We start from the raw sequence: 22261 nt of genomic DNA, 5'->3' as shown, positions 1-22261 counted from the left end.
TCTCTATTCAAGTCAAAGGGAGAGAAGAGATGCTGTAAGAAAGGGACAAATAGGGGAATAATACTCCCAAGGAAGAAGCAAATACTTTGTGGTCGTGGCCTCTCCCAGCTTGAAGGAATTTTATGCACAAATAAGCATAGTATGAAAGGACCCTTTGTTCAAATGCTTTGCTTTTCTAAAAGGAACTGACACCTGAGACCTTACTGGCTCACCTTGGAAAAGGGTCCACTTATTTTATTTGGCAAGTACAGAAGACAGATGCCCTCTTTAATGAGGTTAAACTTAAGGGTTCATGTTCAAACACACAGAAACAATAATATAATGATTCCCCATACCCATCATCCAGTTTCAACAATTATCAACTCATGGCCTATTTTGAAGCAAATCTAGGGCATATAATTCCATCCATATATATTATGCTTTCTTTTTTTTAATAAAGATTTTTATTTATTGAGAGAGAGAGAGAGAGAATGGTAGAGAGCATGAGAGGGAAGAAGGTCAGAGGGAGAAGCAGACTCCCTGCTGAGCAGGGAGCCCAATGGGGGACTCAATCCTGGGACTCCAGGATCATGACCTGAGCCAAAGGCAGTCGCTTAACCAACTGAGCCACCCAGGCACCCTATATTATGCTTTCATGTATATCTCTGAAAGATAAGGAGCTTTTTAAAAATGCATCTAAAATGCCATTATCACTCTTCAAAGAAAACCCACAACCAGTTATTTATTTTCATCAGATATCAAGGACATATTCATATTTCCCCAGGTTTTGTTTTTGAATACTTATGTTTCCCCAGTCGTGATCCAGATAAGGTCAATATGTTGCACTGAGTTCCTATCTCTCTTTAGTCTGTTTTAATCCATAGGTTTTTCCCTTCTACTTTTGTATTCCCTTGCAATTTATTTGTTGAAGAAACCAGGCTGTTTGACTTGTAGAATTTCCCATATTCTGGATTTTGCTGATTGCATCCATGTAGTGTCATTTAGTATGTTCTTCTGTCCCCTGAATTGCCTATAAACTGGTGGTTAGACTAGTGACTTGGTTAGTTTCAAGATTCGGGTTCATTTTTTTTTTTTAGCAAGAACACGTCATCGGTGATGGTGGTGTACTTCCTATTGAGCATTATAAAGTAGTAGTTTTGCTTTTCCCTAGTGATTAGAGTAGCCATTGATTATAATTTTCAGAGCCATTATTCATGAGGGGGCATCTGTGTTTTTGTCAGTTTAAAGGTACTCCATTTGCTCTTTCAAGTCCAGTTACTTACGAGATCACTTTGATCTCCTCAATGCCCTTCTAGTAATTGAATTGTACAAAATGCTCCAATCTCTCCATGAGCTCTAGTAGAGCACATGTACGGAGGGTTTTCTCAAAAGACTTTGCTCTTTGGAAAGAGGCAAAGGAGGAGTTTTTTTGTTTTTTTTTTTTTTAAGATTTTATTTCTTCATTTGACAGAGACACAGTGAGAGGGAACACAAGCAGGGGGAGTGGGAGAGGGAGAAGCAGGCTTCCCGCGGAGCAGGGAGCCCGATGCGGGGCCCAATCCCAGGACCCTGGGATCATGACCTGAGCCAAAGGCAGATGCTTAACAACTGAGCCACCCAGACGCCCCAAGGAGGAGATATTTTATCGCAAGAAGGCCTTATGGGAGAGGGGAAGATATAAAGGCCATCAAAATACCTTCTTTGGGAAAATAGTAGAAAAAAAGTCTCGTTAAAAGCCTACTGTTATGATTACCTGGCAGTTGTGATGAATTGGCAGGGAGCATGGTCATAAAGTTGGCTAAATTGGAAAAATTTAAAGAGATTTTTAAAAATTTATCACTTGGGGGCGCCTGGGTGGCTCAGTCTGTTACGCGCTGCCTTCAGCTCAGGTCATGATCCCAGGGTCCTGGGTTGGAGCCCCGCATCAGGCTTCCTGCTCAGCGGAGAGCCTGCTTCTCCCCTTCTTTCTGCCTGCCTTTCTGCCTACTTGTGCTCTGTCTCTCTCTGTCAAATAAATAAAATCTTTAAAAAAAAAATCTATCACTTGGTTCTTAAACCGTAACTTCTAACTTTCTTGAGACAACGTTAGGAGAATGTTCTTTCCCCATTACAAAAAACTCTCATTTTGAGTTTTAAAGGCTGAGAAGGGACGGGAGTTCCTTTAGCCCCCTACCTTCACTGAGAACCTCACTTATGTCAACCAGAGTCATCTAGATAGGTTGGAATGGTGTGGTGTGTTCAAGTTTGCCTTCTGGAGTTTTAATGTCTTGAAATTTAAGATCCAGGTCCTCAAGAGCTAGAGCCTCAGGAAGAAATTATTTCCTGTTAGGCAGCTTATGATGAATGTCCTATTTCAGATTGCTTCTCTGCGCCACATAAAACAAAATCCTATGACTGTTTCTACTTACGTTTCCCCTGGGGTGGTGAAGTAACCTATCTGTCTTTTTCTCTCTTTGTCCTCAGGAGCCAATGAAGTGCTTCTGGTGGTTGGGGGCTTTGGAAGCCAGCAGTCTCCCATCGATGTGGTAGAGAAATATGACCCCAAGACTCAGGAGTGGAGCTTTTTGCCAGTAAGTAGTGGTGGAACCAGTCATGGGGAAAGATTTTAAAGGTCTTCAGTCCCTAACTCTAGATCATAACTAATCCAGCCCTAAAAGTAGCAAAGCCTAGTAACTGCATGATGCTCCTCATAATGGTGTCATGCACATAGTCAGTTCTAGATCAGTCAATCAATCAGTCAGTAGATATTTACCATTTAGGTAGAAGATCAGACTTCAGAAATATCAAAGGCCCTGTGTCAAATTAAACTTACCTGGCCCACCACTATTTGGGCACCTTCCTGAGCTGTCTGTGTAATTCCCAGCATGCTCTATTATCACACTCTATTAAACTGAACTCAGGGTTAAATTATTGAGTAATAATTATTCAATAATTCATATAATAAATTGAAATAATTTAATAATAAATTGAACTAGTGTTCACTTGAAGTCTGAAGTTTGTATCTCCCTTCATGTTTCTTTTTAGTGCTGGATGAACAATAATAATTCTGAGAAAACATGGAAATTGTTTTTAAGATTGATTTATTTGAGAGAGAGAGGGATCGCGTGGGGGCAGGAGTAGAGGGAAAGGGAGAAAGAGAGAAGCAGATTCCCCATTGAACTCAGAGCCCAACTCAGGGCTTGATCCCACCACCCCGAGATCATGACTTGAACTGAAATCAAGAGTCAGACGCTCAACCGACTGAGCTACCCAGGTACCGCAGAAACCATGGAAAGCTTTTAATCTATCCTCCTAACTTTTAGGATCCCTGGCCCTCTGATTAGCACTTTGGGGATACTTTTCTGCCTTATAGAAGGATATTAGTCTTTAGCCCTGGAATAGATAGACTAGAAAGGAATCAGATACTGGATAATGGAAAGACATTAAACTTTTTGGAAGCCTTGGAAAGAGGCAAATGTCCAGAAGGGTTGCATCTTTAAAAGCATTATATAAGCAAGAGGGTATTCATTCAGTAGGCAGTTGGAGATCACTTGAGGGTGAACCACCATCTCAAGAAGGGTTCATGGTGACAAGTGAAGGAGAGGAATGTAGATAAAAACAGGAAGGTTAGCAAAAGGTAAAGTCTAAGACTTGCATGCCTGAAACGACTTGTACCTCTTCTCTCCTAAATCTATAGAGCATCACTCGTAAGAGACGTTACGTGGCTTCAGTGTCCCTACATGATCGGATCTATGTGATTGGTGGCTATGATGGCCGTTCCCGCCTCAGTTCAGTGGAATGTCTAGACTATACAGCAGATGAGGATGGAGTCTGGTATTCTGTAGCCCCTATGAACGTCCGACGAGGCCTTGCTGGAGCCACCACTCTGGGAGGTATGCTTGGTGTGCAGGGCAGTGTTTCCATTTTGTTGTGGCTGGATCAGGGTTCATACCTCTCCTGTTATCTTGCAGGAGAGTGAAATGTGGAGGATACTGGTAAGGTTAAATATTCCTTTTTGCTTTCGGAAATATTAATGTTACTTACCAAAGCTTTTCAATATTAATGGATATTTCAACACTGACAGCAGAGTTGGTAAATCATGTTACAGTGTGCTGAGTGGAGAACTGGCACTAGTTGTGTTTTTTTTTCCAACTCCAGCTAGTCTTTGAGGATTCCATCTGACCCCATTCTTTTTAGGGGTCTGTCTGTCTTTTTTTTTTTTTTTTAAGATTTTGTTTATTTATTTGAGAGAGAGTGCGTGCGTGAGTGGGGGGAGGGGCAGTGGGAGAAGCAGACTCCCTGCTGAGCAGGGAGCCCGTCTCAGGGCCTCAATCCCAGGACCCTGAGATCATGACCTAAACCAAAGTTAGACACTTTTTTTTTTTAAGATTTTATTTATTTATTTTGACAGAGAGAGACACAGCGAGAGAGGGAACACAAGCAGGGGTAGTGGGAGAGGGAGAAGCAGGCTTCCCGCTGAGCAGGGAGCCCGATGCGGGGCTCGATCCCAGGACCCTGGGCCGAAGGCAGACGCTTAACGACTAACGACTGAGCCACCCAGGTGCCCCTAGATGTCTTTTTTTTTTTTTTTTAAGATTACTATTTTAGAGGGAGTGCACACGCTAGCAGAGGTGTTGCGGGGGGTAGGAGCAGAGGGAGAGGATCTCCAGCAGACTCCCTGCTGAGCATGGAGCCTGACATGGAACCCGATCCCACGATCCTCCTGAGATCATGACCTGCGCCAAAATCAAGAGTCGGGCACTCAACCGACTGAGCCAGCCAGGCACCCCATCTTTTGAGGTGTCTTAACTGTGATGTCTTCCTTATCTATACTCAGGTAATTGACTTACCCATGAAAAACACTTTGTTTTTGTTCCCAAACGTTTGAAGTACTTGTGGGGAATTTGTAAAGAGAAGAGTTATTAGAAATCTCTCATCCTCTAATAGTCTATGATTCATTCATTCTGAGCAGATATGATCTATGTGTCTGGAGGCTTTGATGGAAGCAGGCGTCATACCAGTATGGAGCGATATGACCCAAACATTGACCAGTGGAGCATGCTGGGAGATATGCAGACAGCCCGAGAGGGCGCTGGACTAGTTGTGGCCAGCGGAGTCATCTACTGTCTAGGTATTCAGTCTCGGAGGCAGAGATGGGAGGGAACTTAATAGGCGGCAACCTCTGGGTGATTCCTTTTTATAAAAAAAAAAGTTCATAGACTTTTTTCAACTAAAATCATAGTCTATCCTCGTATCTTTTCTGTTAGCTAGGTTTATCTTTTTTGTGGAAGCACAAAATAGGGTACTATCAGATTTCTCTTTGGATTATTGAAACTCCTTTAAAAAAAAAAAAGAATTTATTTATTTGACAGAGAGAGAGAGACAGGAGAGAGGGAACACAAGCAGGGGGAGTGGGAGAGGGAGAGGCAGGCTTCCCGCGGAGCATGGAGCCTGATGCGGGGCTCGATCCCAGGACCCTGGGATCATGGCCTGAACCGAAGGCAGATGCCCAACGAATGAGCCACCCAGGCGCCCCTGGATTACTGAAACTCTTAAGAACTAAAACTAAAAGAATTAATTGAAACACTCAAGAGAAAGGCAGCCTGGGAATGCGCATGAGGATTTCCCATTCTTTCTGAAACGGTCTCTATTTTTTCAGGAGGATATGATGGCCTGAATATCTTAAATTCAGTTGAGAAATATGATCCCCACACAGGACACTGGACTAATGTTACACCAATGGCCACCAAGCGCTCTGGTAAGACCAGTCATATCTAAGGGAGAGGACAGTGGACCATGCTGACAAATCTTTATATATGCAGTGGTGCTGCAGTCAAAAATAGGGGATCAACAAATCAGAGTTGTAGTTCTTTCCTCACTGTACACTTATAGTAAAAGGAGTGAGGTTCCATTTTCCTCTTTGCCTGTCTTTTCTCTAAATATAGTGATAATAAAGACAACTAGATTATTCTAGGGCTGTCTGGCCCTAGTCTGCATCCCTCAGCTACCTTAGAATTCAGCTAGCCATCAGTGATCATGTTTTGTTTTTCAATTTCTGATCCTAAGCTTAGTAGTATTCACTTGCTATGCCCTTTTTTCCTCCAGGTGCAGGAGTAGCCCTGCTGAATGACCATATTTATGTGGTGGGGGGATTTGATGGTACAGCCCACCTTTCTTCTGTTGAAGCATACAACATTCGCACTGATTCCTGGACGACTGTCACTAGTATGACCACTCCACGATGCTATGTAGGGGCAACGGTGCTTCGGGGGAGACTTTATGCTATTGCAGGGTAAGGATTTGGAAGCCACACTAGAGTCATCATGCATCCAGGACCACATGATCCAATCAGAAGTTTTGGATCAAGACTGCCTTCGGGTTGGGGGAGACATCTCCAGTGGCAACCTTTAATGTAGGGACTGTATGGAAAGAAATAGAAAGTTCATTTTCTTCTTTTGCTTCTTCCCCACTCAGATATGATGGGAATTCCCTGCTGAGTAGCATTGAGTGCTATGACCCTATCATCGACAACTGGGAAGTAGTGACATCCATGGGAACCCAGCGCTGTGATGCTGGCGTGTGTGTTCTTCGAGAGAAGTGACCATTGTTGGAGCACCATCCAGGGCTAGTGACCAGTCCACGGGACAGTTTACGGGAGAGTCGAGGATCCTTCCCAGAATATCTTATTTCTCACTGTGCACACAGGGTGATTAATCAAAGCACCGGTGCAGTGATGATTGTACTTATTTGATACGCACTGCGCCTTGCGCTGGGTGTTGTCCCTGAGGAGGGTGGGTAACAGACACTCAAGGGAAGACCGTGCACACTGAATGGATCTGAGAGGCCAGATCACCTCTCCTTCTGGTCTAGAGAGTACTCTCACGTGCTCAGGAGAATCTCTCTATCTGCTGTGCCTCATGTATTGCAGAGAAGGAAGGTGAGTGTGACCTACTAGATGTGGGCGGTATCCAGCGTAAATGATTGGAAGGATACGAACTTGAGTCAGCTGGGTAAAATCCAAGTCTTGTTTTCCAGGAATATCTTTCCTAGTCTACAGTAGCTAGGTGCAACACAGTTCCATTCTGGAGGATAACAAAGGGAAAAGCCCCCTGTCAAAATTTTGGGGGGCTTGGGGAGAGACCTGGCACTCCCTTAAGGCACAGGGTTGGTGTATCAGAACTGGGTTTGGAGTAAGGGAAGTCAACAGAATTTGATGGAATGTGAGTGAACCTAGAACACCACTAAAGTATAACCTGGAGGACTTAAAGGGGGTATTATTGGAAGGATCTTTTTATTTCCCCATGGTCTTTCTGAACTAGAATGGTGCGCATCTTGGCACTGGAGACTGACAATAAGAGTGAACAAATGTTGGGCTGAGCAGACATGGAATAAATGTGGGAGTTCGGTATGCCTGGGAACAAACTAGAAGTACCTGTGATTTTACAGTTGTCTTATTTCCTGCCCAGGGCTCAGCTATCCATGGCATGGTTTGCCTTGAGTGGGCGAGAGACTATCTTTCTGTGTTGAATCAAATACTACTACACTATTATACTTCATTACTATTTATTTGGGGATGGGGTGGGGGTGTCAGCAGCCTAAAAGTGCAGCTACCTGATTACTGCTCCATTCTTTTAAGGGCACCCTTCTGCTGAGGAGTGCTTATTACTGCTGTGTTTGGTACAATTAATCCTTTTCCTACTATAAGATTCCCTCACCTGTCCTTAGAGTGGATTTTATTCATCCAGGACAGAATAATCAAGGACAACCAAAATCCTTTTGTTAGTTCCAGTACTTGCTATCGCCATTTCTGAGCCACCATTCAAGTTTCCCCTGTGTTTTGGAGTGAAATTCTTGGTTTTGTGGGTATTGGGAGTGTTGGGGATGTGATAACCTAAACAAGGATGCACTTTCCCTTTATTCCAAAATTTCATTTTTTCCTCTTTCCCTGAGTTGTATTGACCTCAAGAGTTCATTTCCTTTGTATTTTTTTAAGAAAATATTAAAAATCAATTGTCTCAAATGCCTGTAAGAGAGTTCATGGCTAACCAGCACTGTCTTGCAGATATTTGGGGGGAGCAGGCCTAGCAATCAGCTGTATGTCCTGTCTCTTCTCCCCGTTCACCTTATGTGTTAGCCAACTAGCTCTGCTACACATAGGTAAGAGGTAGCCCCTTTACCCTTGCAGAGATTCTCATCAGTAAAATATTTATATTAAAGTTGCATATTTATTGACTCCTTTCACACTTGGAATTTACTTGAATGCCAAATAGAATAAAGACTCAATCTTGAGCTCATTTAATACTCACTTGACTTTCAGGGTTTTAGTCACTCCAGTCCTATTTCTGTTTGCTTAGATTTATATAAACAGCTATGCAGAAGGCCTGCAAAACTGCAAAAAATCCTGTATTTCCAGAGCAAAGCGACTGGGGAGCCCAAGAGGAAGTTACTTTCTCTAAAGGAGCCTGCCAACGTTTCCTCAGCAGATGGATTGTGCCTGCTGATCAAACCACAGCTATGAAACATGTGACTCGTCCTATCAGGAAGAGATGCAGGGCAGGCAGAGAAGTGGGGAGTAAAGAACTGATGGTTATCTTTACTGCTGATTTTTCCGAGTTTCAGACCAAATTCCCAAATAGTTCTTCATGTGGCAGCCACAACTGAATATTCTGCAGAAAACTGAAACTCTTGCTCTCTCTCCACTCTTGCCAGTCCTACGCACTTTGCTCATGCACATGCACAGAGGTACCCCTAATTTGGGGGTTCCTCTTGTTTTTCTAGTTCTCTCAGATGGCAGCCAGCCACTTAGTTATCCAGTCTCAGAGGTCTGTCATTTATCTTGTGTCATCCCCATTACAATACAGACATCCAATTCATTTCTGCCTTCTACATAATTTTATCTTTAAGAGTTCCGAATACATTCCTGTGTTTGTATTCTCTCCGCTGCCACCCGGTTCAGGCCTTTAGCTCTTGCCCAGACTCACGGAGTAATAGCTTCCTGACAGCTTTACCTCTACTCTTCCTTTTTCCAGTGTAGCCCCTCCGTTTTGTCATCAGTGTTCTTCCAGAAGTACAAGTAGGATCATTACAATACCTAATATACAGCAAATATTCAGTGAATATCAAAGTTATTTCTGGCCTAAAATTCTATAGATTCCCATTGCCCATATTATAAAGTTCAAATTCCTTCACATGACTTTAGGCCCATGGTGCTCTGGGCCCGCTCTACCATTCTGATCCTGCCTCCCTCTACTCTCCTCTCTCAGCTTAGGTATAATGTGTTCAGTGGACTGCTAACCATTCTTAAATTTGTTCTCACCTTTGTTCAGGTATTCTACGGTTTTTCTATCTGAAATCTTGCTTTTCAGACAAAATCCTAGTCACACTCTGATGCTTAATTCAAATGTCACCTAGGTAAAGCCTTTTCTGACTCTCCAGCTGGGGATTATTCCCTAATCCTGGCTTCTGTTTACTTTGTTCCCAGGATTGTCTTTATCATATGTCATTGGTTTGGGGTATGTCTTCCTGTTTAGACTGTGTTCTCAAATATAGGGTGCCTATTATCATTGTATCCTCGGGGTTTAGTTATATTACACTAAATGTTGAATTACTGAAGGACAAAGAGGAAAAAGAAAAACATGCAAATGGGGGTGAGGAGTAGATTAGACATTACCTAATCAAGTAGCTTAGTTCCCCTTCATATTCCCCTTCCCTTGCCATTTCAGGATATCCATGGCCTAATGCACTAGAACTGATAAACTAGAGATCTATGGACTAATCAAATGGAACTGGGAAGTGTAGTGTAATGACCCCAAGAGCAGTGGCTTTAAAGCCATGCCTGGATCTGTGGACCCTGGAAAGTAACCTTTCTGATCTTCACCTTCCTCAGTTGTGCACTGGGAGTAATTAGTGACAACCCCATAAGGAAATCATGATGATTCAATAGGTTTGTTTCTAAAGCATTTCAACACGGTGTTTTGCCACGTAGTAAATGGTCACTATGATCAGAACAGAGACCAGCAATTAAAGTTTCCAGGCATCTTTTCCCAACACCAAAAAGGTACATGTCCCTCTAAGTAGTCTCTTACTGAAGAAACTAATGTGGATAAAACTTGCTGATGTGTAGTGTGACCCAGATTCCTTCACATTGCCTCCAGAAACGTCCCCGTTCGTTTATAAGACTAAATTCAAATCTCAGTAAACTAAAAGGTATGGTCAACTTTCGGGAATTATCTACCCGGGTTTTACTGAATAGTAAGGGAAGGCTAGTGACCAGGTGAGTATGAAGAGAGGATTTGTTCACGTCCCAGGAAGTGAGTGACCCTGTCACAAAGGCAGCGGACACCTAACCACTCAGGTTAAGCAATGAATGAGGCGCTTGCGCAGCAGAATCCGGAGCGGGGGAAGCGGACGCTTGCGCAGAGGGGGAGTGACCGCCCGTTCCCCGCCCCGTCTCTGAAAGCCGCGCCAGCGCAGTTCCGAAAAGAGCCCGCAAAGACAGCGCCTGCGCGGTCGTGGTCGAGGAAACTGTGGCAGTAGCGGCGATGGAACCAGCCGAGCCGCTGAACGACTTAGTGTCAGCCGAGGGCCGAAACCGGAAGGCGGTGCTGTGCCAACGCTGTGGCTCCCGGGTGCTGCAGCCAGGGACCGCTCTCTTCTCCCGCCGACAGGTAGGGAGGCAGGTTGGAGGCGGCTCTCACCCGCACGCCTTCACAGGGGGCCGCGGAGGCTGGAGTCCGGGTCCCCGCGCGCGTTTCCGGAGACCGCGCCCCTCGTCGCGGCCCGGCTCCGCCCGAGGCTGCCCTCGCCGGAGTTGCGCGGCCGGAGCGCAGCCCGGGGCCGGTCTCCCGGGCCGGCCGGACCCCCGGCCCTAGGCCCGCGCTAGGTGTGGACGCTGCTGTTCCGCGTGCGGTGCAGGGCTGAGCCGAGCCCGCCGCCTTCCGAGGGCCCGGCGCCCCGGGACGCCCGCAGCTCTTGAAGCTCCACGCTGCGGAGCGGCCCGATGGCGCCCGTGTACCTGGACTCGCGGCCCGCATCACAGTGCACCCGCCGGTCTCCCTTCTGTTGGGCGCCACTCCGCCCCAGAAGGAGCTCCAGAAACAACTTTGGTGTAGGGGATGTGACAGATGACTCCCGTAACCCACGCTTTACCAAGGTACTGGGTGGAACGCAGTTTCTCAAACGAATCCTATTTCAAGTGGGATGGACACATCAAGTCCTGAAACTCAATTTTGAAGGAAGATTTAATTTCTATTTTAATCTTTTCTTCAAGTTACAGATTTTAATCTCCTTCCTACATCACCCCAAAGGGGAAAGTTGAAAACAATTTTTTATTTTGGTAAATTTTTATTGAGATGTAACATACCCACAGGAAAGTGTAAAGTATAATTTCATTTCAGCTATGTGCATAGCCTATCACTCAGAACTGTCCCTAAAAATATGCTCTGCCCTCATGACCTATCACATTGGGAGTTAGGTTTCAACATAAGAATTTGGGGGGAAACACATTCAGTCTATAACAGGGTGCTACGGCACCTAGTAGGTAGAAGCCAGGAATGCTGCTGCAAAGCATAAGACACCAACCCCCACTGCCCCTGGCCCCACAACAAAGAATTCTCCATCCCAAAATTGTCAGTAGTACCAAGATTGAGAAACCATGGCCTAAAGACAACAGAGCACATTCACATCTATAATCTCAGTTGATCTTACGATATTGTTAGTATTTGCTGTTTATACCACTAGCCTATGAGGTCCTGTATCCTGCCCACCTGTGTATCTCCTACACTTAAGACTGTGTACATAAGTAAGATCTTGATACTTAGATTTAAATAAATAAGTGAACAAAGCTATTAGCCCAGTGTAAATAATGGGTTAGCATGGAGAGAATGGATTAGTATGTCACTGTTGGTGCAGCATGTGTCCTTTGTAAGCCCTATAACTTTTTTTTTTAAGATTTTATTTATTTGACACAGAGGTTGGGGGAGAGAAGCACAAGCAGGGGGAGCGGCAGGCAGAGGGAGAAGCAGGCTCCCCGCTGAGCAAGGAGCCCACCGTGGGGCTCAGTCCCAGGACCCTGGGATCACGACCCGAGCTGAAGGCAGCCGCTTAACCGACTGAGCCACCCAAGTGCCCCTATAACTGGTTTGGTTTTACATATAAAATGTTCATACCGTTGAACTTGGGAGTTCTTGAAATCTTATCTAAAGTTGATGACAGAGGAAATTATAATGAAGCTGAATAGAGATGGAGGGAACAGCAGTGTGATGTTTCACAGTTGTTAGAAAAAGTATGGTGTTTAAAGAACTGAAAAGTTCAACTTGGCCAGAACACAGATGTATTAAAACTGGCAAGAAACGAAGCCAGAGGGAGTTAAGGTGATTGGAATAGAGGAGGTGAGGGAGCTCTGGGGATGATTCATCCCCTTGGGGGGTAGAAGCTCACAAGTCGGGGTAGGATGTGGAATCACAAAGGAGACTGAGCCAGGTGCCAGTCAGCTGTGGATAGTGCAGATGACACCTCAGATGACAGTGAGGGATCACCAGATGGCAGAAACCTTAAAGAAGCAGAGGTGGATGTGAGGATGTAGGAGTAATAATTTGGAAGCAAGGAGAGCACTGGTTCCTGTTCCCGATCCTGAAGTAGGTGGAGTGTCAGAGAATGGGCAGCACTGGGGAGCCAGTGGTGGTGTCCTCGGCAAAGAGCCTTACTTCAATGAAGACAAAGAGGAAAGGGAAACCCTCACCAAAGTTTGAGAATGTAGGAAACAGTGATGATGTTATCATAGAAGAGAGTAATTTGCTGTTTTACATTTTTTGGAGGGCGAGATTCGTGGCAGGAGTGGGCAGTGGAAGATTAACTCATAGGAGAAAGTATAGAGCAGTGTTTGGTGAAGAATATGAGAGCAGAGGACCTGAGGGCACACCCAAGAGCACTTTCTTCTGAGGCAAAACATGTCGTTAATCTTCGACCCAGCCAGTACACTGTGGGACCTCTATCCCAGGGAAATGAAAACTTAACGTTTACACAAAAATCTGTACATGAACGTTCATTGCACCTTTATTCATACTGTCCCCCAACTGGAAACAGCTCAGGTGTCCTTCAACAGGGGAATGACTAAACAGACTGTGGTACGGCCATCCACTGGAATGAGCTACAGTGGAGTGAGCTATTGATACATACAACTTGGACGAATCTCCAGGGAATTATGCTGAGTAACAAAAGCCAGTCCCCAAATATTACATACTGTCTGATTCCATTTCTGTGCCATTTTTGAGTTTTAGAAATGGAGAGCAGATGAGTGATTGCCGGGGTTAGGAACTGGGGGCTGGGGGCTTTGGTAAGTGTGGTTATAAAAGTGACGTGAGGGATCCTCCTGGTGGTGGAACTGTTCAGTGTCTTGACTGTGGTGGCAGATACATGAACTTACTAGGGGTGAAATTGACAGAACTGTATACACACACATTACACAAAGAAATGAGTCCAAGTAAACTGGGGAAATCTGAATAAAATCAGTGGAGTGTATCAGTGTTGATGTCCTGTTTGTGATATTATACTCTGGTTTTGCAAAATATTACCATCAGGGAAAACTCTATTACCAAACACAGGGTACATGGAATTTCTGTATTGTTTCTTAATATAGAACTAATTAGCATATTAGTTGTATTATTTCTTCACTACATGTGAACCTTCAGTTACCTCAATAAAACTTTAAAACTGGGACTCCTGGGTGGCTCAGTCGTTAAGCGTCTGCCTTCGGCTCAGGTCATGATCCCAGGGTCCTGGGATCGAGCCCTGCATCGGGCTCCCTGCTCTGCGGGAAGCCTGCTTCTCCCTCTCCCCCTGCTGTGTTCCCTCTCTCGCTGTGTATCTCTCTCTGTCAAATAAATAAATAAAATCTTTAAAAAAACTTTAAAACTGATTAAACATTTTATTTATTTATTTTTAAAGATTTTATTTATTTATTTGGCAGAGACACAGTGAGAGAGGGAACATGAGCAGGGGGAGTGGGAGAGGGAGAAGCAGACTCCCCGCGGAGCAGGGAGCCCGATGCGGGGCTTGATCCCAGGACCCTGGGATCATGACCTGAGCTGAAGGCAGACGCTCAACGACTGAGCCACCCAGGCGCCCCTGACTAAACATTTTAAAAATCAGGACATTATGCTAAGTGAAATAAGCTAGTCACAAAAAGACAAATACTGTATGACTCCACTCACATGAGGTACCAAGTGTAGTCAAATTCATAGAGAAAGAAAGCACGGTGGTGGTTGCAAGGGACTGGAAAATGGGGAGTTAGTGTTTAATGAGTACCAAGTTTGGGAAGATGAAAAAATTCTAGAGATGGATGGTGGTGATGGTGGTGATGGTTGCATCACAACATACATATATTTATTTAATGCCACTAAACCACACACTTAAACCACACACTTAAAAATTACTTAAATGGTAAGTTTTAGTGGAACCTGGGTGGGTCAGTCGGTTGAGCATCTGAGTCTTGATTTTGGCTCAGGTTGTGATCTCTGGGTCCTGGGATCGCTACCCCCCCCCCAACAACATCAGCCTCCACACTCGGCGGCGAGCCTGCTTGAGGATTCTCTCTACCTCTCCCTCTGCCTCTTCCCCTGCTCACACACACACTCTCTCTCTCAAATAAATACAATCTTTTTTAAAAATGGTAAGTTTTATGGTATGTATATATAGTTGATCACAAAAAATTAGGAATTAGAATGGAACATGCATTTCAACTATGTTAGGCAATATTCTCGTTCTCTATTGCTGTGTAACAAGAGCACCCAAGAAATGGTGATTTAAAACATTAACATTTATTTTGCTCACAATCTGGGGAGTTGACTGGGCCTAGCTAGACAGTTCTCATTTGGGGTCTTTCGTGTGCAGGCAGAAGGGTTATCTGAAACGCTCTCTCCCTCATGTGTCTGCCTGTGGACTGGGAAGACTCAAACACCTGAGCACCGGGACAGGCTCCGGGGGCATCTCCACCTGGTGGCCTCAGGAGCCGCAATTCTTACATAGACACTGAAGGCTCCCAGAGCAAGTGGTCCCACAGAAACCGGCAAAAGTGGCCTGGCCTTTTCTAACCTAACCTGTCACCTCCACTGCACTTGAATCATCAGGGGCTAGCACAGGGGCCTGTCCAGGCTCAGGGAGAGAGGCATGGACTCCACCTCCTGGTGGAAGGATTGTCAAAGAATTTGTGCACATTTTAAAACCATCACAAATACTCACAGAAGGGAGAAAATTTCAAAAAAGTTACCACAAGTTTGCTCTGTATTGTAACAGTTTTTATTTTCATCCATATTGTAGCATGCTTGCCAAGTTTTCTACCATGAGAATGGATTTTTACAAAGAGAAAATATTTTTAAAAGGGTGTTGACAGTTTTTGTTTTTCTTACCCAAAGATTTTATTTAAGAGATGCCTGCGTGGCTCAGTTAAGCTCTGCCTTCGGCTCAGGTCATGATCCCAGTGTCCTGGGATGGTGTCCCACATTGGGCTCCTTGCTCAGCAGGGAGCCTGCTTCTCCCTCTGCCTGCCGCTCCCCCTGCTTGTGCTCTCTCTCTCTCTCTCTCTGACAAATAAATAATCTTTTTTTAAAAAAAGATTTTATTAGTGGGGCACCTGAGTGGCTCAGTCGTTAAGAGTCTGCCTTCGGCTCAGGTCATGGTCCCAGGGTCCTGGAATCGAGCCCCACATCAGGCTCCCTGCTCAGCGGAAAGCCTGCTTCTCTTTCCCCCACTCCCCCTGCTTGTGTTCCCTCTCTCGCTGTCTCTCTATCAAATAAATAAATAAAATCTTAAAAAAAAAAAAGATTTTATTTGTGAGAGAGAGCACACGAGCAGGGAGAGGGACAAGCAGACTCTCCACTGAGCAGGGAACCTGATGTGGACTCTATCCCAGAACTCCAGGATCATGACGTGAGCCAAAGGCAGACGCTTAACCAACTGAGCCATCCAGGTGCCCTTGTTAGCAGTTCTTGAAAAAGGAAAACGAGGGCGCCTGGGTGGCTCAGTTGGTTAAGCGACTGCCTTCGGCTCAGGTCAGGATCCTGGAGTCCCGGGATCGAGTCCCACATCGGGCTCCCTGCTCGGCAGGGAGTCTGCTTCTCCCTCTGACCCTCTTCCCTCTCGTGCTCTCTATCTCTCATTCTCTCTCTCTCAAATAAATAAATAAAATCTTAAAAAAAAAAAAAAGGAAAAGGAGTTCCACTGACAGTCTCACTGAGTTGGTATTCTCCATCTCTCTGAGGAGATGCTCCAGGATTAGGGTACTGGTTGGGGTCGTGAGCAGTTAACCCACCTGGTCAGGGATGTAACTGGCAACTTTGGCCCCCAACCAGCTAAGTTAGCAGCCTCAAGTGAGATAGTAATTTCTTGATTTCCACCCCATTGTTTATCTAGAAAGCCTAATTGTATTCCAAATGTTAGATCCCAAAACTTGACCCTGCAATAGCCCTGGGCACTACAGAGAATGGGTTGAGAGCCATACAGATACACGTACAATGTACATATATATGTCTAGCCTTGTGGATCTGACTTACAGGATTTAAATAAAAATGGGAATGTTGAGAAAGAGAGGGAACAGTATCCAGTCTGACCCCTTGAATGAATGGTTAATAGTATTTCCCTTAAATCACTACTCAAAAAAGGGACTGCAGAGGTGGTGTTTTGCATTATAAAAACAAAACAAAACAAAACACAGTGGGAGGGAAGCTCTGATGTTCCTTTCTTAGACACTTCTTAAAGGCTAATGTTTAAAAAGTCTTTGATTTTTCTCCCCTTAAAGTTTCACTTGCCTTATGTTTAGTTAAGATGATTTCACACCTACACTGTAGGCCAGAAATACTTGTAGGAAATCCACAGAGAGATACGGCTAGGTTTGGAATCCAGGTTTCCTGGTCCCTGAATTTTGATTCCTCTCTGCTTCTGCCTGTTCCCATTTTCACTTAGGGTAAAACAAAGCAATGGGGATTCATTTAAACATTAGATGAGGTGAAAAGGGTGACTGGAATGACAATATAACAGGAGGAGGGACTGTCCTATTTTGTGATGTCCTCAGATGATGTCTCAGGTGACACCACATAGGGTAGTGCACAGATACCTGTTTTACTAAGCCAAGTGCTGGGAAGATGGGGAGTAGAATGTTCTGGATCAGTGCTCTCTCCTCCCTATTAGGGACAGCCACTGGCCAGAATCTGGCCCAGAGTTCAGAAGTGCAAACTCCAGGGTATTTAATACATACTAGCAGCTTTGTGATTCCCTAATCGTCGAGTTCAGGAAGAGGCTTGCTCATCCCTACCAAAGCATTTGCCTCTTTTGGACTGATGTCAGTCCAGTTTTTTTTTTTTTTTAATTAAAAAAAAAAAGGTTTTTGCTTTTATTCTGCTTGCTAATGTCAGACTAGCACATTGAGGCCATCCTATTTTATTAGAGTTTGGGGACGCAGTGGAAGTGTACCCTGGGGTGGAAAATAAGTGTACTGGCAGCAGCAATAACAATGAGGGGCAGAGGGGTAACAAGCTTTGCTGGCATCGTATCTTCGAGTACGCTGGGGCAGCCAAAGGTGCGTAAACTAACCATAGGGAAGAAATTAAGGGTGTGTATGTGTGTGAGGCTTTGTCCTGATGATTGGGAAGCCATGTTGATTAGGGGGTACAGGGATCCTCGGGATGATATTCCAAATTCTAGAACTAGATTTTCCTTTTTAAAGCTCTTTTTGTAAGATAAATCCAGCATATACGTAACACTGATAGACTAGAGCAAAGCCAGATATCCTGTATTTATTCTTTTGATAAATATTTGAGTTCCTACTCTATATCCGTTATTCTTGGTGCTGGGGTTATAGTAGTGAACAGGAAAGGTAAGCTCCTTGCTTTCTTGGGGCTTACATTCTAGTGGAGGGAGACCCATGGTAAATAACTAAGCCAATAAATTACTAATTTCAGAGAATGTTAAGAAAGAGGTAGTGGCATAAGGAAGCTTTCGGGGGTGACGAATATGCTTGTCATCTTGCTGGGAATGGTTTATCGGTATTTGCATGGGCCAAAATGTATCAAATTGTACACTTTAAATATATGCAGTGTATGTGTCGATTACATCTCAGGAAAGGCATTTTAAAAAACAAAACAGTGGGCAGTATGGGAATCTTACTCAGATTGGTCAGAGAAGGCCTCCTGAAGAGGTTGCATTTGAGCTGAATACATGAAGCAGCCAGCTTTGCCGAGATCTGAGGGCAGAGTACACTCACCCTGTCGGAAGGAGGCAAGAAGGCCAGTGCGGCTGCAGCAGAATGACCTAGACGGAGATGAGGAACAGGCAGATAAGGACAGCAGCGAAGCCACATGACAACAGCGCGGTACCTCTTTCGTGTGTCTTAAGAACCTGGGCATGGACTAGAGGCAACAGAGAAGCCACCCAGCATTCTGGTCTATAACTTAGTGTTAGGGCTGCTCATCTCGTTTGCATTCCAAGAAACTCCAGGGAGCAATGTAAAGTATAAGCAGAATGGGGGTGATGATGTGACTGGGCCAGTCAGCCTGCGTGTTCTTTGTGTTCTCTTCCACTGCAGCTTTTCCTTCCCTCCATGAGAAAGAAGCCAGCTCTGGCTGATGGCAGCAATCCTGATGGCGATCTCCTCCAGGAGCACTGGCTGGTTGATGACATGTTCATCTTTGAGAATGTGGGCTTCACCAAGGACGTGGGCAACATCAAGTTTCTGGTGTGCGCAGACTGTGAAATCGGACCAATTGGCTGGCATTGCCTAGATGACAAGAACAGTTTCTACGTGGCCTTGGAACGGGTTTCCCATGAGTAACTGAGGGGAGGGGGATGCAGCTCCACCCCCAACTATAAAAGCTACTCCCCTCAAGAACTGGCCTTTAACCTGGTGTAACCGCTCTGCGGCCACCTTCTCTGTACTAATGTAAATGATGAGTATCGACATGTCCGGTTGAACATGCATAGGGCTAATCCCGTTTCCTTAAAGCCTCGAGTGCATGCCTCTTACGTAGCTCACTTTGCGTCGCCACATCTCCTAATCTCCCTTTTCCCCCAGTTGCAGGACACTGGAACAAGTCTACAAATCTGCTCTCATCCCTGGCATCCTGCCTGGGCTCTCTGACCCTGGGCTCCCTTGTTTCTTGCTCTGTAGGAGCAGCATTCAGCCTTTCAGCCAAGATGACGCATGACAGCTGATGCTCGTGCTAATAGTGCAGACTCCACCTTTTTGTCTCATTCAAGAAAGCATAGAAGTGTCTGAGTGATTTTGTTGTATGACTAACTTTATCTGCAGTCATCTATTCTTTTTTAAAAGTGTAGCATTTACAGACTTTGGTATTTAAACTACTAATAAGAAACACGTTACTTCAGACACACCTGTAATACCAGGTTTGAGAGCTGAGCCTCTAGGTTTATAGTGACTTTTTATTGTGAAGATGAATATATCCCCTTTTCCCTTCAAATCTTGCTGTGGTTTCTCTTTACATTGGAAGTAAGTTGAAATTCAGATTTTCAGCCCTATCTGGCAGCCACCCCAGGAAAACTCATTGCTGGTTTCGACGCAGAGTGGAGGATATGGGCAACAGGAGGGACAGACCGTTGCCACGTTATACATGACTTTACAGGTGTGTCTTATCTGCGCGAGTGGCTCTTCCTTTGTTCTTAGGAAAGACTTCTCCAATGGATAGTGTCATCATTTGCCGAACCTACTAAGCATGGCCCTCAGAGTTGTGGTTCAGTTGGAATCCCCGTACCAACTGAGCGCACAGACTTCCTGTCCAAATGCCACTGTCACTATGGCTGTGGGGCCGTTCTAACAGTTCAGTGTTAGCAAACTTATTCACCCTTCAATATGATTGTCACTTGTTCTCTCATTTCTCTTCTGAAGTGACGCAACATCTTAGGAATCTCTATGACCAGGTCTCAGGTGTCCTCCCATAGGCCCTACCTCTAAGATTGAGGAGACCCTAAAATTGAAATAAGGACTAAAGAGAAACCCTACAATCTACAGCCCATCCTTCTGTATCTGTTTTCTGCTTGCTTCTGCCTTCTTTCTCCCCAGAACTTTTCTAAGGGCTCCCCAACTAAAGTGCAGGCCTTGGACATGGTTTTGCAACCAACCTACTCTAGAAAGGTGGCTTCCTTCCCCAGTCATGGCCTCGGTGAGCTCTAGCTGAAAATGGGAGAACCGTTCTCTAGACAGTCAGATGTCCATGGTCATGGCATCTGCAGAAAAACAACTGTGAGAATTATCCACTCAGGTCAGAAGGAACAAAACCAAGTAGATGCCTCTAGGGGCATGTGGCCCCTCCTATCACAAGCCAAAACATACACAAAGCATTTTTTTTTTAATTAGACTTTGACTTTTTTTTCCTTTTTTAATCACAGAATAGTACACATTCATTGCAGATAAATACAAAAATGGGTATAAACATTTTTTTAATCATTCATTTCCACCATCCAGAGATTGCCTCTGGTAATGTGGTGAAACTCCGGTTCTCGGTGTTTTTCTATATGTATATATAAACATATACGGTTTTTAAAAAGAAATACTATATCATACTGTGCTCTTTTATAACTTGATTTTTCCATTTGACAAAATACTGACTTCCTACGTTAACAGATAACCATCTATGGACACCCTTGTTTTTAGTATTCCATTGTATTTCTGTATTATTTATTTAAACAATCTACTATTAGATTGCCTCCAGTTTCTTATAAACAATGTGATGTAACGTGCAACTTTATAGTTAAATCTGTATACACATTCTTAATTATTTCCTACGTTATTAGAAGTAGAATTGCAGGGTATGCATGTTTTCATGGATTTGCTCCATTGACACATATTCTTCAAAAACAGCTGTGCTAATTTCACCCTCCTCCAGCAGTGTAGAAGAGCACTCATCTCTCTGAAACCTTCCTAACACTGGGTATTTATTATCATTAAAAGAGTACTTTGCCACTTTAATAGAAAAAGTATCTCATTGTTTTAATTTGCATTTATTTTGCTTAATGAAATTTTTATATACTTATTGGTCATTTGTATTTTTTTTTAAAGAATTGCCAAACATTGTTGCCCCAGTAGCCAAAAATTATCAAGTTGTTATTCTGCCTTTGCAGTTTAATTTGAAATAAAGGCATTTAAACAGTAGAAGTTAGATTCCTGTATGTCCTTGGGAAGAATATGCAATTTGAAAAAGCAGAGGAGAGCAGAAACCTGAACCTTAGGGTTTCTCTTGAGGTCTTTCAACGAATTAATCATTTAGTGTCTGCTATAAAATGAGGATGTCACCTCTTTGTTCCCCTTACGCATAATAGGCTCTCACAGGCTCTCAATAAAGACTTGTGAAATCATTAACTGCTTTGTCATAGGTAGAAAGAAGTAGCCCATGAGTATAGAAACCTGCTGCTATGAGTACAGAAACCTGCAGTTGCTGTTAGGGAGAGCAATTGATTTTTCCAAGGCCTCACTGTTTCTACAAAATTCTTTTTAACACAGGATCAGAGGTGGATACCGGTGTACTGACATTTTACATATTGTTACTATGCCGTGTGTGAACCTATTCAAGTAACTCCAAATGTGTAACTAATGAGAACTTCTGTTCCTGATAATGGTGGATAGGTAATTTTGGATGACCATCCCACTGAGGGCAACTAGAAAGGCTGGACAAAATATTTTAAAAATCCAAAGGCATCAGAGAGCTAACGTGTTTGAAGAATTACTGGACCAGGACCACTGAGAAGATTGAGGCCCGGAGAAGTGGGCTCAGTATTACAGGCCACTCTTCTGTTGGGGGCGTTTGCAATGTGGAGGGGGGCAGGTCAGACAGAGGCTGGTGGGTGACTGTGACAGCCTTCCAGAAGTAGGGGTCTGGGCCTGTCAAAGAGTGGTAGACCTGGTAAATGTTTGTCACATTGGGCTGAGGCGCTCGGTCTTTTGCACCCCAAGAAGAGGGGTGAGCCAGAAGTAGGAAATAGAAAGGCTCTCTTAAGGGATTGCAGCTTGGCTTCCAATGATACCAGTCCGTGAAATTAGATTAAGTGGATCCCAAAGTGGTAATTTCCCCAAACCCTTGGCATAAGCAAACAAAAACGCACTCTGGAGAAAAATGTCATCATCCTAAACTCTGACTTTTTTTTTTTTTTAAGATTTTATTTCTTTATTTGACAGAGAGAGAGACAGCGAGAGAGGGAACACAAGCAGGGGGAGTGGGAGAGGGAGAAGCAGGCTTCCCGCGGAGCAGGGAGCCCGATGCGGGGCTCGATCCCAGGACCCTGGGACCGTGACCTGAGCCAAAGG

At 44.4% G+C, this 22261-nt stretch overlaps 2 protein-coding genes across 3 annotated transcripts in view; both read left to right on the top strand.

Annotated features, from left to right (window-relative positions):
* The window catches only part of KLHL12 (kelch like family member 12), a 29632-nt gene extending 21654 nt beyond the window's left edge, over window positions 1–7978 (top strand). For both annotated transcript variants that reach the window (XM_025855054.2, XM_025855052.2), the window contains 6 exons: window positions 2443–2549; window positions 3656–3851; window positions 4931–5089; window positions 5618–5716; window positions 6064–6250; window positions 6433–7978. In XM_025855054.2, coding sequence (XP_025710839.1) covers window positions 2443–2549; window positions 3656–3851; window positions 4931–5089; window positions 5618–5716; window positions 6064–6250; window positions 6433–6559 — 875 coding nt within the window. In that variant the 3' untranslated portion in view covers window positions 6560–7978. The remainder of the gene's footprint in view (window positions 1–2442; window positions 2550–3655; window positions 3852–4930; window positions 5090–5617; window positions 5717–6063; window positions 6251–6432) is intronic.
* Window positions 7979–10330: 2352 nt separating this feature from the next.
* Window positions 10331–18948, top strand: RABIF (RAB interacting factor). The gene is made up of 2 exons (XM_025855056.2): window positions 10331–10625; window positions 18533–18948. The coding sequence occupies exons 1-2, from the start codon at window positions 10500–10502 to the stop codon at window positions 18776–18778; spliced, it is 372 nt and encodes a 123-aa protein (XP_025710841.1). The 5' UTR covers window positions 10331–10499; the 3' UTR covers window positions 18779–18948.
* The last annotated feature ends 3313 nt before the right edge of the window (window positions 18949–22261 follow it).

Source organism: Callorhinus ursinus, unplaced genomic scaffold (genome assembly GCF_003265705.2).
Source record: "Callorhinus ursinus isolate GAN/ISIS: 27379988/994484 unplaced genomic scaffold, GSC_fseal_2.0 scaffold57, whole genome shotgun sequence".
Lineage (NCBI taxonomy): Eukaryota > Metazoa > Chordata > Mammalia > Carnivora > Otariidae > Callorhinus > Callorhinus ursinus.
Note: the sequence above shows the minus strand (reverse complement) of the source record. Positions and strands in the feature narration are given on the sequence as shown.

Bases quoted from the DNA above. Each gene is read 5' to 3' on its own strand.
- RABIF (XM_025855056.2), top strand. From the start codon at position 10,500: ATGGAACCAGCCGAGCCGCTGAACGACTTAGTGTCAGCCGAGGGCCGA. The intron at 10,626-18,532 runs GTAGGGAGGCAG...CTTCCACTGCAG, and splicing joins CTCTCTTCTCCCGCCGACAG to CTTTTCCTTCCCTCCATGAG.